Source organism: Dendrobates tinctorius, unplaced genomic scaffold (genome assembly GCF_039654945.1).
Source record: "Dendrobates tinctorius isolate UK_male_01 unplaced genomic scaffold, ASM3965494v1 ptg000011l, whole genome shotgun sequence".
NCBI lineage: Eukaryota > Metazoa > Chordata > Amphibia > Anura > Dendrobatidae > Dendrobates > Dendrobates tinctorius.
The window spans coordinates 51,178,139-51,195,376 of NW_027361679.1; the positions used below are offsets into that span (position 1 = coordinate 51,178,139).

A 17,238-nucleotide genomic window follows, 5' to 3' on the forward strand; every position below is an offset into this window, starting at 1 on the left:
TGCTATATAATACTAGCTATTGAACACGTTCCATGTCCGGGTGGCAAGCATTTTTATTGGTACGTTTAATACAGTGTCGTCAATAAAATGGCGCAAGAGATCGCGGTATGCACAATTTTATTCATGTAATTTACTACATCGTCAACATAGCAGTGTGCACGTGCCAACAATAGGGATTCTGCAATTAAGTACAATTCTTCACTAAATTGGTGCCGGAGTCAACTCTTGCGCATCCCACTATATCAGCACCATTTTGTCAAAGACACACTGCGAATTTGCACACAGTGTCTTCAATAAAATGGCGCTGCTATGTGCATGCGCTGACTCCGGCATCACACTGAACAGGCGCCACCCATGTCTACTGTATTTTGTCAGTTATACTGTCCGCAGTGCAAGCAGGTTTTTCCAACATTAGTTGAGATATTGGGAAAATCCAAAGTTACTATTAAAAGGCAGTTCATTGAGAGAAGACTTCAAAATGTGCCCTAAGAAGGAAGAAAGTCTAGGAGAATCCTGAAAGCAGTCATAGTGGTTAGTTTCTACATTTTTGCGCAAAGCCTTGCAGGTGCAGGTTTTTCAGCTTTAAAAAAAAAAAAAAAAAAAAAAAGCAGCTAAAGAAATTCAGTGAGTTACTGCTGTTTTTTTAGTGGCAAGATATTAACACCTCATGCCTGTACAAAACAAGCAACCGAATATCCAGGTGCTGATCTCTCGATGTGTATAATTGTATAACTGATCTAAGCTTTGGTTAATAACTCGTGGAATTTGTTTCACAATTAGGATCTGAAGGATGACTTGAAAGGGGATCTTTCAGGAAACTTTGAACATCTTATGGTGTCTCTCATATTGCCTCCAGCTGTGTTTGATGCAAAACAGTTAAAGAAGTCAATGAAGGTAGGTACTGGAAAGTTGTATTTTATTGGAGAGGTGATTCTTTGTAACCCCATTAGTAAAGATTCCATGTGCTAGTTCCATATTACAGGATGCCATAGACTTAAAGGGGACCTGTTAACAGGAATAATGCAGTTAGCCTGCAGATATTAGCCCCTATGACTGAATACCGAATGCTGGTGGGGAGAATAAATAGAATTTTCTCCTTCGCCTCATTAGGGGACACAGGTTCTGTGGGTGTATGCTACTGCCGCCTGGAGGCTGGCAATAAGTGAAAAAAAGAGGTTAGCTCCTCCTCTGCCGTATACACCCTCGCCCCGATTGCGGGCGGAAACCAGTTTTTTGCTTCGTGTCTGTTGGAAGCACACTTCTGTGTTTCCAGACTGATTTTTTTTTTTTTTTTTCCCCTATGAAGATGAGACAGGGGCGACGGACCCTATTGAAAGGGTCCGATCTCCCAAAACCAACAACCGGGGAGCACGTGCGAGTGTCGCCTTCACGTATCCTCTCCCGCCCCGTGGGACATCATGTCGGACTTAGCCCTGACCACCCTAAGGTATTGAAACCCTAGGCTGTACAGAGGCACAAGTGTAGTCCGTGGGGCCCCCACTGCTCCACCAATGCTAAGACTGCGGTGCTGCAAGGCGGCGGACGGTCCCTCTCCTCACCCCTTGAAGGGGTTAGATGGAGCTAGGGTGCCTACACCGTCCTTTTCCATACGACCCCCCACTCCTCTACCTGAGCTGGAGCCAAAGCTCGGAGGAGGGTGGCCTGGGAGGGCTCCTGCAGCAGCGCAGAGCTGGAGCCCTTAGTTTCTTCCGGGCGAAGATAGCGCCACGACGAGCTCCCTGGCGTCTGTCAGCGGTGGCTCTGGAGCCCGGCGGTCTGCCCCCCCATGCACGGATATTGAAAATCCAGGCTGCTGCTTCGGCCGTCGCTAGGCCACGGCCGTAAGTCCCCGCCCCCCGGTGTCGCGTCACGGCGGCCCCACCCCCGTGGCCCTGGCAGATGCAGAAGAAATTTAGGCCCCGGCTTCGGGCCGAAGCAAGGCCGCAGACGGAAGTACCGCCCCCAGGATTCCTTTTTTCTTCCGGGGGCCTGCCCGCAGTTGTGGTGCGCACCTGTTCGAATGGAGCTCATTTCGGACTCCACAGGAGGGAAGAGCGGTTTTCTCCCTCAACAAAAGATTAAACCGCTGTTTCGTCACCAGTTTCAGGCACGGTTTCGGACCTTTTGCAACCCCGGTTGAAACCACAGCGGCCAATTCCGCCGCATCAGGTCGCCCCAACCAGGATTGGGATCGACAGGTCTCATATAGAGCCAACTCATTGGGGAGGATGCGTGCTAACCAGCCCAGGTCGAGGGGATCCAGGTCCCAAAGATCTTCAGCCAAATGACTCGGGGCATTTGCCAGGCGACACCAGCCAGGTAGGCGGCCGCCTACTCTGGTTTCTCAACGTCACACACGACACATGGGTGAGAGAGCTGGTGTCCTCGGGGTACAAGATAGAATTTGTCAGATACCTCCCAAGGCGCAACGGAGTCATTATTCCCGTACCGGAAAACGAGAAGACTTAGGGTTTCTATTCCAACCTGTTTGCAGTCCCCAAAAAGGACGGGACTGTCAGGCCCGTTTTTGACCTAAAGCTCTTGAGCAAATTCTTCAGTATCAGACATTTCTGGATGGAGTCTCTCCGTTCAGTCATATCGGCAATGGGGCAAGGAGAATACTTGGCCTCTATCGATATCCAGGATGCCTATCTACATATTCCCATTTTCCCTCTGCATCAAAGATTCCTACGCTTCGCCATCAATGGTCTACATTTCCAGTTCGCAGCGCTGCCCTTCGGGCTAGCCACCACCCCCAGAGTGTTCACAAAGGTCATGGCAGTCGTCACGGCCATCCCGCACTCTGAGGACATAGTCGTATTGCCCTACTTAGATGACCTCTTGGTCAAGGGCCCTTCAAGGCGGGCATGCAAGGAAAGTATCAGCATCACGCTAGATACTCTTGCCCGCTTAGGGTGGTTGGTCAACGTAAAAAAGTCATCCTTTGTCCCAGCCCAGAGGATTTCCTTTTTAGGGATGATCTTCGACACTTTCCGAGGGTTGGTAATTCTCCCTCGAGACAAGGCCCTAGCTCTCCAGCAGGGAGTTTGGATACTTTGCCAACCACTCCCTCACACCATCCGTTTCTGCATGAAGATTCTAGGAAAAATGGTGGCGGCAATGGAAGCGATCCCGTTCGCCCAGTTCCATCTTCGCCCCCTGCAGCACGCCCTCTTGTCATCCTGGGACAAGAACCCGTTCACGCTCTATCACCGATGTCAGTTGTCCTCTCAGGTCAGACAGTCACTCGAGTGGTGGACAATCAGTTCCTCCCTTCTCCAGGGGAAACCCTTTCCCCCGGACCAGTGGCTGGTGGTCACAGCCAACGCCAGGCTCCTCGGCTAGGGAGCGGTTTTTCACCACCACACGACACAGGGATGGTGGTAGCCTCAGGAGGCACGCCTCCCGATCAACTTGTTGGAGATATGGGCGATCCGGCTGACTCTGCAACATTTTCATCACCATCTAGCAGGCCGCCCGTTCGGATTCAGTCGGACAACGCCACGGCGGTGGCTTACATAAATCACCAAGGGGGCACCCGCAGCAGGGCAACTATGCGCGTGGTAGGGCATGTGCTTCACTGGGCCGAGAGGAACCGTACAGTGATATCTGTGGTTCACATCCCGGGAGTAGAGAACTGGGCGGCAGACTTCCTCAGCTGGCAGGGGCTTGCGTCCGGGGAATGGTCACTACACCCCGAGGTCTTTCGGCAGATTTGCCAACGGTGGGGAACACCGGATGTGTATCTTATGGCCTCCAGGGTGAACGCCAAAGTGTCCGTATTTGTCGCTCGGTTCCAGGACCTGCAGGCAATCGCCGTGGATGCGCTGGTTCTGCCATGGAACCAGTTTCGCCTCCCATACCCATTTTCCCCCGCTGCCACTACTTATGAGGGTCATCAAGAAGATCAAGGCAAAAGGGGTTCCAGTGATTCTGCTGGCCCCAGATTGGCTTCGTCGGGCGTGGAACGCAGATCTAGTGCAACTGCTCGCTGACGTCCCATGGTGACTGCCAGAGCGCCCAGATCTACTTTCTCAGGGGCCGATCTGCCACCCGAACTCAGGGGCCCTGTGTTTGACGGCTTGGCCGTTGAATCTTGGATTCTGACACAGGCAGGGCTTGGGCGCAATGTGATTGCTACAATGGTTAGCGCCCGGAAGCCTACCTTGGCACGAATTTACCACCACACCTGGAAAGTTTTCTTTTCATGGTGTCGAAGCTGCTGTTGTTCTCCACTGAGATTCTCTATCCCTAACATCTTTGCCTTTCTCCAGTCTGGCTTGGACTCAGGCTTGGCCCCCAGTTCTCTCAGGAGACAGATTTTGGCTTTATCCGTCCTTTTTTCAGTGCAGGATTGCTACCAATTTGCAGGTAAAGACTTTCATCCAGGGGGTCTCCCACTTGGTACCTCCCTATAAGACGCCTGGGTCCTTAACCTGGTCCTAAGTGTTCTGCAGGAAGCTCCATTTGAGCCGCTACAAGATCTTTGTCATACATTTCCTGGAAGGTGGTGTTCCTTGTGGCTATAACATCAATCAGGCAGGTCTCTGAGCTGGCAGCTCTATCTTGTCGAGCTCCGTTTCTGACTTTTCACAAAGATAGGGTGGTTCTTGGACCAGCTCCTCCCTTTTTGCCAAAGGTGGTTTCCTCGTTCCACATCAATGAGTATATTGTCTTGCCCTCTTTTTGTCCAGTACCGGTACACCGTGTGGAAAAGGCCCTTCATACATTGGACCTGGTGAGAGCACTCAGGAGGTGCGTGTCATGGACTGCACCTTTTCGTCAGTCAGACGCGCTGTTCGTGCTCCTTGAAGGTCACAGGAAGGGACTCGCTGCCTCAAAATCGACCATAGCCAGGTGGATTGGATTCGGTTGACTATTCAAGAGTCTTATCGCATCAGGGCCGCACCAGCTCCAGCAGGGGTCAGAGCACACTCTACTCGGGCGGTGGGCGCCTCTTGGGCTCTTCGGCACCAGGCATCGGCAGAACAGGTTTGCAAGGCAGCAACCTGGTCCAGCCTGCATACAGTACATTTGCCAAACATTACAATATCCATACTCCAGTTTCAGCGGATGTGAGTCTGGGTAGAAGGATTCTCCAAGCAGCGGTAGTGCACCATTAGACAGGAGGTGCATGTAGCTTGGATCGGTGAGTCAACTTCCCACCCAGGGACTGCTTTAGGACGTCCCATAGTACCTGTGTCCCCCAATGTGGCGAAGGAGAAACGTGGATTTTTGTGATAACTCACCGTAAAATCCTTTTCTCCGAGACGCTCATTGGGGGACACAGCACCCACCGTGATAGCCAAATTGGCTTCTGTTTGTTTAATTAATATGCTTTTTGTTTGATATTAGGTGGGTTTTTTTCTAGACATGTTACCTGCATTAAGGCTCATGTTGTCTGATTTTTGTTTGATCTCTTACTGCTTTTGGACCAAACTGGTTTCCGCCCGCAATCAGGTTGAGGGTGTATACGGCGGAGGGGCTAACCTCTTTTTTTCACTTAGTGTCAGCCTCCAGACGGCAGTAGCATACACCCACAGTACCTGTGTCCCCCAATGAGCGGCTCGGAGAAAAGGATTTTACGGTGAGTTATCACAAAAATCCATGTTTCTCCTCGTTGCATGCAGGTGCCGGGCAGCATCATATTGCTGTTAACTTGCAGATTAACCCCATATCTGCAGGTTGAGTGTTATTTCTGGTGATCGGTTCCCTTTCACATTTTTTTTTTTTTTTAACTGTGTATTTTATTAACATTTTTAAACAGATACAGAAAAAGTACATGAATGTATAGATATGTCTCTCAAGCTTGTTAGCAATAACTGTAAACCGGAAATCAGTATACATATCTTAATATCCACTAATACAATGAAAACAGGGAATATGACAAGACGAACAATACAATACTAGACAGGGAAATATAAGGAGGGGGGGGGAAGGAGCGGGGAAGGTGAATATTTCAGGCTTCCATCAAGGCCAAACTTCACTGTTATTCTTTATTGGCCCAATAAGTGTCCCAGAGTGACCAAACACTTTCAAAAAGATCTACCGTGTCATTTGACAAGGCAGATAGATACTCCATCCTTCTCACATCTTGGATCCGAGAATGGAGATCGGCAAGTGAGGGTGGGTGGGCTAACCTCCAGTTACAGGCAATTAGACACCTGGCGGCTGTGGTCATATGCAACAGTAACCGCTTCACTCTCTTCCCCAGCTGAACAAGTGGTATATTTAATATGTAGAATTTAGGATCCAGGGGAACCCGAAGGTTAGTTACTTTATAAATAAGAGATTGCACCAGCCTCCAGAAACTCTGGATATTGGGGCATACCCAGAATATGTGCGGTATGTCTCCTCCTGTAGCTCCACACCTCCAACAATTGTCAGGTATAGTTGGGTTTAGTTTATGTAGTAGTGATGGGGTGTGATACCAATACATAATTAATTTATACTGATTTTCCTTATAAACATAGCACGAAGATGTCTTTGAGGCAGTATCCCAGATCCGTTTCCACGTACACAAGGGAATGGTCTCACCAAGGAAATCTTCCCATTTCCTCATATAGGTGTGATTTGGCTTGTCTTCTGGGCATGGGGCAACTAAAATACGATATATATCTGAGATGAGGCCTTTAGTAGAAACCCCAGCTCTGCATAATCTTTCAAATAGTGTAGGGATAGAGACTTCTAAGGAGGCAAAAAGGGAATGCATCAGGTGTCTTACTTGTAAATACCGATACTGGAAATTGCCAGGGAGATTGAATTTAGCAGATATGTTGGCGTAGGGGAGAAGGAATCTGGAACTTGCGTCTACTATGTCAGCAAAGCAAAAGAGTTTCCTGTCAAACCAGGTTTTAGTCGCTATACCCTGCATACCGTCTGGCATTCTGGGATTAAAAAGAAAAGAAGTCAAGGGAGAACGTTCGGATTTAAGTGGAAACTTTTTGACACAACAGTCCCATATCCTCTTAGTGAAGGCTATAGGGCCCAGGGTATGTGGATCAAGCTTGTTAGATGAGGTGCCCCAGAGGTAGGAGTTGGGGTGTATTGGGGCAAGCCATAACTTCTCTATTTCCATCCATCTAGAGAAGGCACAGCGATTAGACCATGCAGGGATGTGACGTAAGTGTACTGCCCAGTAGTACCTAGTAATATCTGGGACCCCCAAGCCTCCTCTCAGTTTACTGTCAAATAAAGTGGTTTTCTTGATTCTATGTCTCTTGTGGGCCCAAACAAATTGAAGTATACTAGACTGAATGTTGCGCAACTCTTTGTATGGCACACACACCGGAAGGGTCTCAAATAGGTAAAGTAGCTTTGGCAGAACAGACATTTTGACTGCAGAGATTCTGCCAAACAGAGACAACGGGAGCCTGTTCCAATTGAGCAGGAGCTTTTTTATCTCAGTAAATAAACTAGGATAGTTCTGCTGGTATAATAGCTTATACTTAGATGTTAATTGTATCCCCAGGTATGTCAAGGATATATTTTTCCATTTATAGTTGTAGTTTTCCTGTAATGAGGAAACCCGCACCTGTGGAATATTAAGAGGCAGAGCTTCCGTTTTGTTCTGGTTGACCTTATACCCCGACAGCCTTCCAAATTGTAGCAATAAGGAATGCAAATTCGGGAGGGTGATATGTGGTTGGGACAAAATCAATAGGACATCATCCGCATATAGAGATAGCTTAAACTCCTTATCTCGTACCATTACTCCACGTATATTAGGGTCATTGCGAATAGCAGCAGCCAATGGTTTAATACACAAGACAAAAAGAAGGGGGGACAAAGGGCATCCCTGACGGGTGCCGTTGTGTATTTGAAAGGGTTGAGATGTGGCATAAGGAAGCCTGACCGAAGCTGAGGGGCATGAATATAGACTTTTCAGGGCAGTAATAAATGCACCCGAAATTCCAAAATGATGTAACGTTTCGAACATGAATGGCCACCCCAGTCGGTCAAATGCCTTCTCCGCATCCAAACTAAGAAGGAGTGCTTCACTCTCTGTCTTATTAACAACCTCTACTAAGTCAATGATCTTCCTGGTATTGTCTCCTCCCTGTCTACATGGGACAAAACCCACCTGGTCTTTGTGTATTAGGTGAGGGAGTAGCGCTGAAAGACGTAGAGCCAGTAGTTTAGTAAAGATTTTCATATCAGCATTAAGGAGTGCTATGGGCCTATAATTGGCACATTCCATAGCATCCTTCCCCGGTTTGGGTATAAGCGTAATGTAAGAATGTAGCATACTTGCGGGTATAGGGGAGCCCCCCTTTCACATTTTGATAACAATATGCTCAATCCATGTAAGATGTAAAGTTGTAATCAAATTGACACTACACTTTGCTAACCAACTACCTTCATTTTCAAAATGACATGAGTTGTAAGCTCTGTCTATTAAAGTTTTGAATCTACTCTACTTGACACTTGAGTAATTTACAATGCTTGTTTTCTTTTTCCAATGGCAAAATATTGTGTGTAAAATAAATTGAAAAGTGAAGTCAGTCACTTCAGTCAAGTGCAATTACTTAGAATATAGATGTATCTATCCTATTAGCAACTCGCTAGCTGTTTAGAGTCCTGTCTCATTGCTTTTTAACTGTGCTCCGTTTAGAGCAGGAGTGGGTCACCTTTTTTTCTGCTGGGGGCCATTTGGATATTTATGCCATCATTTGTGGGCCATCAAAAAATTAACAATTTGAAATGTGTTCTGTTATAATTGGTCAAACAATGAACTCTATCCCAAATGTGTTGTCTGTAGCTGCTTTTTTTTTGGTGTGCCATGTGAGGATAGGTGTGATGTTGCTACTCAAAACTGATTTTCCAGGTTTGCATTCATCTGGAGTCAACTCTTGTTTTTAATTTTAAGGGTATAGGAACAGCTGAGAACATCCTAATAGAAATTCTGGCATCGCGAACCAGCAAGCAGATGAAAGAAGTGGGGGATGCTTTCTACTCTGGTATATGACCTATAAAACAGTATTTTCACAGAATGATGTAAATTATTTGTCATTGGATTATTATTATAGCATATGTGTATGATTTTGATCACACAGATGCAAAATTGTTAGTGCCGGGGTTTCCTTTAAATGTTCCTTGATAAGCAGATTACAGAGATGCTCTCCAAGGTCATGGGTATTGGTGTATGAAGCAACAGGCTAACATTCCCTGTAGTAACTAATTTTAGACCCATTTCTGCATTTTCATGGAACCCAGTACAGCTATGACCATTGTGATAAACTGTATGAACCCGATTTTGAGACTTGTGATCTGTTCTACCAGAATTAAATGCAGTTTTTGGATGATTCTAATTGGGTGGCTAATTTTTACATTGGTTGTTCTCAAATGTTTTAAATGTTAAAAAAAAGGGAAAAATAGATATTTATTTCATGAGATCTATACACTATTTTCAAGCAGTCTGAGTACAGGCTTCCCGTTCTTGTACTTGTGAAATTTCCTACTGTGTATAGTGTACTGATCTTGCTGAGCAGCAGTTAAAAACAGGTTCTAAGGCTAGTTTCACACTAGCGCTTTTGAGCGCAGCGACGGCCTGCGCACGGCCGCCGCTAAGCCCCGCCCCCTGCCGCGTCTCTGTTGGTAGTTCCGCCTACCGGCGCATGACGCTGCATGCGTCCTGCGTCCCCTATCTTTATCACTGGGGGCGCAGGCCGTGCGCAGTATGCGTTTGGCGGCGCATGCGCCTTTTTGACGGTGCGCCGAGCACAACCAAACTGCAGCAGGTTGCGTTTGGCGCAGGTCGGCGCACCGTCAAAGGGACGCATGCGCCGCCAAACGCATACTTCGCACGGCCTGCGCCCCCAATGATAAAGATAGGGGACGCAGGACGCATGCAGCGTCATGCACCGGTAGGCGGAGATACCGGCGGAGGCGCGGCAGGGGGCGGGGCTTAGCGGCGGCCGTGTGCAGGCAGTCGCTGCGCTCAAAAGCGCTAGTGTGAAACTAGCCTAAAGGAGCATGAAATGGACATTGAAACAGTACTGCAGTGTAATGTTTGAGAGGGAATGTAAACAAATAAGGTAAAGTATCAAAAATGAATAATTTGGCAATGTCTATCATAGTCAATGGACGAGTGAATAAATTTGAACCAACTGTGATTGTTACCACCTCCGACCTCCTGATAGCTATATACAATGCTCCTTCAGCGATTTGTATACACAGTTTAGGTAGTGATGACGTTGCTTCCTCCTCGGGACCCATTAGTCAAATGCGGGTGCTGCTGGGTGCGAACAGACACACATCAGCTCTGTTATGCACTTAAGGACATGAATTAGCCTTATTATAAGCAAGTATGCCAGCCTCAGATACTCAGGAAATCGGATGTAAAAGAAACACATTATTTAGATTTTCAGATGCCTCCCAGAGGTCTTTTATGAGGCAAAAATTAAGAAATACACTTTAGGGCTCTTAACCCCTTAGCGACAGAGCCAGTTTGCAGCTTAATGACCAGGCCAATTTTTACAATTCTGACCACTGTCCCTTTATGAGGTTATAACTCTGGATCCCTTTAATGGATCCCGCTGATTGACTGTTTTTTCGTGACATATTGTACTTCATGTTAGTGGTAAAATTTCTTCGATAAGTCTTGTGTTTATTTATGAAAAAACCGGAAATATGGCGAAAAACTTGAGATGTGTCACACAAATTTCTTAATAAATAACATTTCCCACATGTCTACTTGACATCAGCACAATTTTGGAAGCAAAATTTTTTTTTGTTAGGAAGTTATAATGGTTAAAAGTTGACCAGCGATTTCTCATTTTTTACAACAAAATTTACAAAACCATTTTTTTTAGGGACCACATCATATTTAAAGTCATTTTGAGGGGTGTAGATGACAGAAAATACCAGAAAGTGGAACCATTCTAAAAACTAGACCCCTCAAGGTGGTCAAAACCACATTCAAGAAGTTTATTAACCTTTTAAGTGCTTCACAGGAACTAAAGCAATGTGGAAGGAAAAAATTAACATTTAACTTTTTTTTTGCAAAAAATTTACTTCAGAACCAACTTTTTTATTTTCACAAGTGATAAAAGAGAAAATCAACCCAAAATTTGTTGTACAATTTCTCCTGAATGCGCCGATACCCCATATGTGGGGGTAAACCACTTTTTCAGCATACGGCAGAGCTTGCAAGGGATGGAGCACCGTTTGACTTTTTCAACGCAGAATTGGCTGGAATTGAGATCAGATGCCATGTTGCATTCGGAGAGCCCTTAATGTGCCTAAACAGTGGAAACCTCCAACAAGTGACCCCATTTTGGAAACTAGACCCCCCAAGGAACTTATCTAGATGTGTGGTGAGCACTTTGAACCTTCAAGTGCTTCACAGAAATTTATAACATAGAGCCGTGAAAATAAAAAAACATTTTTTTTCCACAAAAATTATCTTTTCGCCCCCAAATTTTTATTTTTACAAGGGTAACAGGAGAAATCATACCCCCACAGTTGTTGTGCGATTTGTCCTGAGTACGCCGATACCCCATATGTGGGGGGGAACCACTGTTAGGGCGCATGGGAGAGCTCGGAAGGGAAGGAGTGCCATTTTGGAATGCAGACTTTGATGGAATGGTCTGCGGGCGTCATGTTGCGTTTGAAGAGCCCCTGATGGGCCTAAACAGTGGAAACCCCCCACAAGTGACCCCATTTTGGAAATTAGACCCCCTAAGGAACTTAACTAGATGTGTGGTGAGCACTTTGAACCCCCAAGCGCTTCACAGCAGTTTATAGACGCAGAGCCGTGAAAATAAAGTGTTTTTTATTTCCACAAAAGTGATATTTTTAGACCCAATTTTTAGACCCCCAAAGTTGGTAAATAGTGGAAACCCCTCAATTCTTGCTCCAACCCTAACCCCAACACACCCCTAACCCTAATCATAACCTTAATCCCAACCCTAATCCTAATTCTAACCCTAATCCTAGTTCGCCCTAACCCTAATTCCAACCCTAACCCTAGCCCTAACCTTAACCCTAATGGAAAAAAATTTTTTTTCTTTATTTTGTTATGTTGGCCTAACTAAGGGGGTGATAAACGGGGGATTATGTACTATTTTGTTTATTTTGATCACGATGATAGTTTATCATCGTGATCAAAATGAATGAATGGAATCTGCCAGCCAGAGCCGGCAGATTCCCGGTGGGCGCACTGCGCATGCGCCCGCCATTTTCCCCGGATCCAAGATGGCGGCGCCCACCGGATGACGTCGGCAGGACGTAGGACCACGGAGAGATACCGGGTGGGGGGGATCGGGGACCCTCTTTCTCTCTCCTCTGATGTGCGATCACATCAGAGGAAAGAGAAATTAAATGTAAATTCGCGTGTTTTTTTTTTTTTGCGGTCGCCGTTATAGAGTTAATAACGGCGATCACAAAAGCGGGGTCGGTAAAAACCGACCAATTCATGTTCTCTGGGGTCTCGGCTACCCCTGGCAGCCGAGACCCCGGAGAGAATCCGACACTGGGGGGCGCTATTCACTTTCTCCACAGTGCCGTGAATTAGCGGCGCTGTGGTTTTAGTACAGTTAAATACCGCCGTTAAAAGGCGTATCGGCGGTCGCTAAGGGGTTAAAAGTGCATGTATGGAAAAAACACAAATGTGCCTGGTCGAGCAGGGGAAAATGGCCCAGCCTCAAACTAGTTAATTATTTACTATTTTTACGGACTCTATTTTTAATATACATATACTTATATTTATATATATTTTGTTTTTGCAGTATATAGTAAAAGCCTTGGAGATAACATTAGCTCGGAGACGACAGGTGACTTCAGGAAAGCATTGTTGTTCTTGGCCAATGTAAGATTGTTACTCAACACTGTTTTTACTTTAAATGTTTTTCTTTCGTTTTTTTTTTTTCTTGTTAAAAGTAGGTTGAAATTTAACCCTTTTCAAGAGGGAATTGAATATTATTCCTTCATTTCTAGAAGTAAATATTAATATTGGCACTTCAGACATCATCATTATCACTTGCCATGCTATTAGCCGTGCAGTGACTCAAATGGTAAGAAGGGTAGCAATATACATAAGAATGTACAGTAAGTGCAGCACAAAGTATGTCTAGCTTTTTTTTTTTTTTTTTTTTTCCCCCTTGCCTTAAGGGGTCGTATCTCAGCCAACATTGTCTGCAGTGCTGCACTAAGATTTTCATCGCTTTATAGTCCCAGTGGGGGCAGGTATCAGTCCAAAAATTTGAACACACCGGTTTTAGTAATGGTTTTCCTGGTTATTGGACAATGTAAATTGTTGATTTAGACTGAAGGCAGCAAAACCACAAAGTAACACTTAAGGTGAATAGTTGCAACAGAAATTTCTGCACCGAAGTCATCTCTTGGCAGGAGAAACGTGGTGTAAAATACGTGGGTTTTTTCCTTTATTTGAAAGGGTGAAAAACATTGCAAAAATGCTGAAATGATTAAAATGCTGTAAATTTGAAACTGCTTCAAATCTGTAAGGAAAAAATAATCGAATATGCATGAGATTTCAGAAATCTCATCATTTTGCTGGTACTCTAAATCGCAGTGTTTTAGAGCAGTAATTTCTACTGTAAATAATTGTGTACACATGCCTTTATGGAGACAAGGAATAAATAAACATTTAAAAAAACACACCCCAGAATGTCTTAAACCTCAGATCGCCCATCATTAAGAAAACGCTGAGGGTGCGTAATACTGTTATTGGAGTCAAAGATGAGTACTTTGAAGAAACTAAGGTCCAATACAAATTCTGTTTTTTTTTTTTTCAATACTTTTTTTTTTTTAACTCCTGGTGTTCAGAACAAGGAAAACTGTTGCATGAACATATATGAAAACTTTGGACAGGTTAATTTGGAATTTATAGTACCAATCATCTGATTTTTGGAGTGAGGGAGAAGACTTTAAAGAAGCATGGGAAGCACATATAAACAGATACAGATATTTCCATTTTCTGGTTTCAAACCCAAGACTGTACTAGAGGGCAACAGCACTAACCACTTAGAAGATATCCTGCTGCTGATTCACTATCCTGAACTCATTCAAGTTCCAAGTTTAGTATTTAAATCTTGCAACTGCATGTAGTGAGTGACTGGGGCTTTAGTTGAGGGCTCTAATTCTAGCTTGCAATTATCACCAATCTAATGTATAGGTAATGATTTTTACTGCACCTCTGGAGTAATGCTTTAAATGTAAGTCCCCTGCCCCCTGTCTAATACCTACCTTCCAGCGTTAATCATCCATTTTCGTCACATCTCCCATCTGTCTTCTGTGAAAAGTGACCTGCCGGCTGCTCGTGTTTCTGGCTCTCAGACTTGCTATTGTGATGTACTTTCTGACTTCCAGCAAGTCAAAAGCTGTGCTCACAAGATGGTGCAAGGGGACCAGAGCGGCACCAAAAAAACTTAAGATGCCGAAGGGAGAGTATATGACTGGGGGATTTAAAGCACCACTCCAGTGCTGAGCAAAAACAAAACACTATGTAATGGTGCTTTAACCAATAACCTATCTAAGTTTATATGCAAGGCATATCTCTACAATGTTGAAGTTGCCTTTCAATACTGCTAATTTCATGTCCATGATGCTGTGATTAGGCATGCAAAAATGTTTGGCCACAAAAAAAGAATGGATCTACCTGTGGCCAAACATTCTTGTGTGCCTGATCACAGCACATGAAATTACTTGTGTTGAAAGGAAACTTCAAATCTCAAAGACAGGAGAGTCTGTGAGTATAAAATTATGACAGCCTTTGACACACTTAGTGCAGAAATGAATGTGTCGCATAGATTTGTCTTTTTACATCAAGTAAGACGTTGTTGGGGCATCACAACACAGGCCCCAATCAGAGGACAATAAAACTTTCATCTACAAACTGTTCCCATATTTATGGACACAACTGTTTATCACTCTCCCATAATGACAGTTCTGTGCTGTGTTGTGTAAAATGTGATTTTTCATATTTTGTCTATATGCCTGATGAAGAGACCTGAGTAGTCTCGAAAGTTTGCAATGTGTTACCTTTTAATGGCTAAGTGAAAAGATGGTATCAACCACTGAGGACGCTCAATTCCAAATATTTATCTATCTACTGGCTAACATGGTACAAACAAAGATATATTCTGAAAAATATGGTATAAGACGCATTTTTCCCCAAAAATTTTTGGGGAAAATGGGGGTGCGTCTTATAATGCGCATATACCTTACCGGTACCGTTCCTGCAGTCCGCAGGCTGGGATGAGGGGCTGCCCGGTGGTGCTGCTGGGGTCTCTGGTGCTGCCAGGGCTGTCAGGGTTTTGGGAATGTTGACCTTTGGCCGCACACGGCTATCACAAGTGCAGGGCGGCTTATCTTAGTTATCCCACTACTGTCACAATGTGACGAAAACAGCAAGCTAGTCTTGCCCTAGCAATTTACTGCAGGGGCTTATCTGAGTTATCCCACTCCTCTCCGCTATATGTCACGAACTGCAGGGATTTATGTAAATCCCACTTTTCAGTTCCACTTTGGAACTCTCAGCTCTCCGGCACCCCCCTTACCCTCAGTTCAGTCAAAGAACTGCACCTAGGATAATTAGTTGCCGGACGGGGCCACGTGGTGTGCACTGGCTATTAAGCACGCTGCAGTGAGGGAATTATAACTGCTTTGGCCGCAGCCGCATAATCAGCTTATAAAACCCCTTCCGTCACTACCAGCTAGCCCACCTAGCCAAAACACCCTTCGCTGCCACCAGCTTCCGATTTTCTCTATTAAAATTTAAAATTAATTAAGGGGTACAAAGTCAACTCAAATTAGTAGCGTAATTAGCTTATAGGCACATGAATTTTTGTGATAGAGCAAGGAGATATGAGACTAGTAGTTTTATATTTGACTCCCAAAAGACAGGCAGTGTTTACAGAGAGATAAAATGATTTTACAATAGGAGGCCATTAAAATTTGTACAATGTGAATACAAATAAAAGGGGGTTAAGAGAAGAAAAGAGGCACTCACTTGTTACTTAGATCATTTCAGGCAGAACCAGGCTGGTAGGAGGACCCAAACGTCACAATGCATTGAGGGGTCTGGATGCAGCAGTTTCCCAGGCTAGAATGAGGGCTGTCCTGTGTGAAAGTGACTCTGGGCTTGTGACATCACTAAAGGGGCTGGCTTGTGAGAGTCCTCCCCATCTCAGTATACAGATCCTGTTCTGAAAACTTATAACGATCATAACTGGGCTTGAGAACCTAGCAGAAGATCGGCAGAACCCTCATTCGTCTTATATTGAAATTGGCTTTCCAGTGATTCCCAACTCGGACTAGTTATTCCACTCGGTTCAGGAGAAATCCATTTCTCCGGATCGGTTAGCGCTGGAACTGTGAAAAACATGGGCTATGAAGCTTAGTCGACGCACGTTCTAGATATGTAGTTTTTATTTTTCTGTCACAACCTCACATCGCTTTATGACCAAATGATTAGATTCCCATTATTGTCTATAGGAAGTTCTCACATGGTGGAAAGACAGAGGCTCCCTGCTGTGAGGAAGGAAATCCCTCACTGGTGTCTCAGGTTACACTGAGTGTGTGTGCAGGCTGGGGGAAGGGGGAAGCAAAAGGGGGGTGGACAGTGTCAGGCTGTGAGTGAGCAGAAATTCACAGGCATGACAGGCAAAAAGGAAAAGAATAGGGGGTCAAACCCTCACCACTGGCATAGCAGAGCTCAATATGTGAATAGAAGATTCTGAAAATAGGGAAAAGTACATGATGCTTTACAGCATCTTATAATGCGTATATACCTTACCGGTACCGTTGCTGCAGTCCGCAGGCTGGGATGAGGGGCTGCCGGGGGTCTCCCGTGCTGCTGGGGCTCTGCCGACATTTTGTGAAAGGCCAGAGTCCCGGCAGTTCCATGGCTTCCTGTGCGGTGGACTCCAGGAAAATTGATGCCAGGGGCGGTGCATGCACGGATGGAGATCTCTGCACAAAGATCTTGGTGAGATCTCAATCTGTGCATGTGCCGCCCCTGGAGGCCTTATCCCAGTGCCCACTGCACAGGAAACCATGGGACTGCCGAGACTCTGGCCTTTCACAAAATGTTGGCAGAGCCTAGCAGCACCAGAGACACCCTCATCCCAGCCTGCGGCCTGCAACATCACCCCACTCCTGCCTACTCCAGCAGCAACCATGGGACCCCGCTTCACGCAACCACCACCTCCGGTGAGCATTAAGACACATGGATTATAAGAAGCACAACCATTTTATTAAAAAAAAATTAAATTT

At 45.3% G+C, this 17,238-nt stretch overlaps 1 protein-coding gene across 2 annotated transcripts in view; it reads left to right on the top strand.

The window, feature by feature from the left end:
- ANXA3 (annexin A3) overlaps positions 1-17,238 on the top strand; it is a 99,747-nt gene that overhangs the window by 59,036 nt on the left and 23,473 nt on the right. For both annotated transcript variants that reach the window (XM_073542123.1, XM_073542119.1), the window contains exons 5-7: positions 781-894; positions 8,870-8,960; positions 12,732-12,811. In XM_073542123.1, coding sequence (XP_073398224.1) covers positions 781-894; positions 8,870-8,960; positions 12,732-12,811 — 285 coding nt within the window. The remainder of the gene's footprint in view (positions 1-780; positions 895-8,869; positions 8,961-12,731; positions 12,812-17,238) is intronic.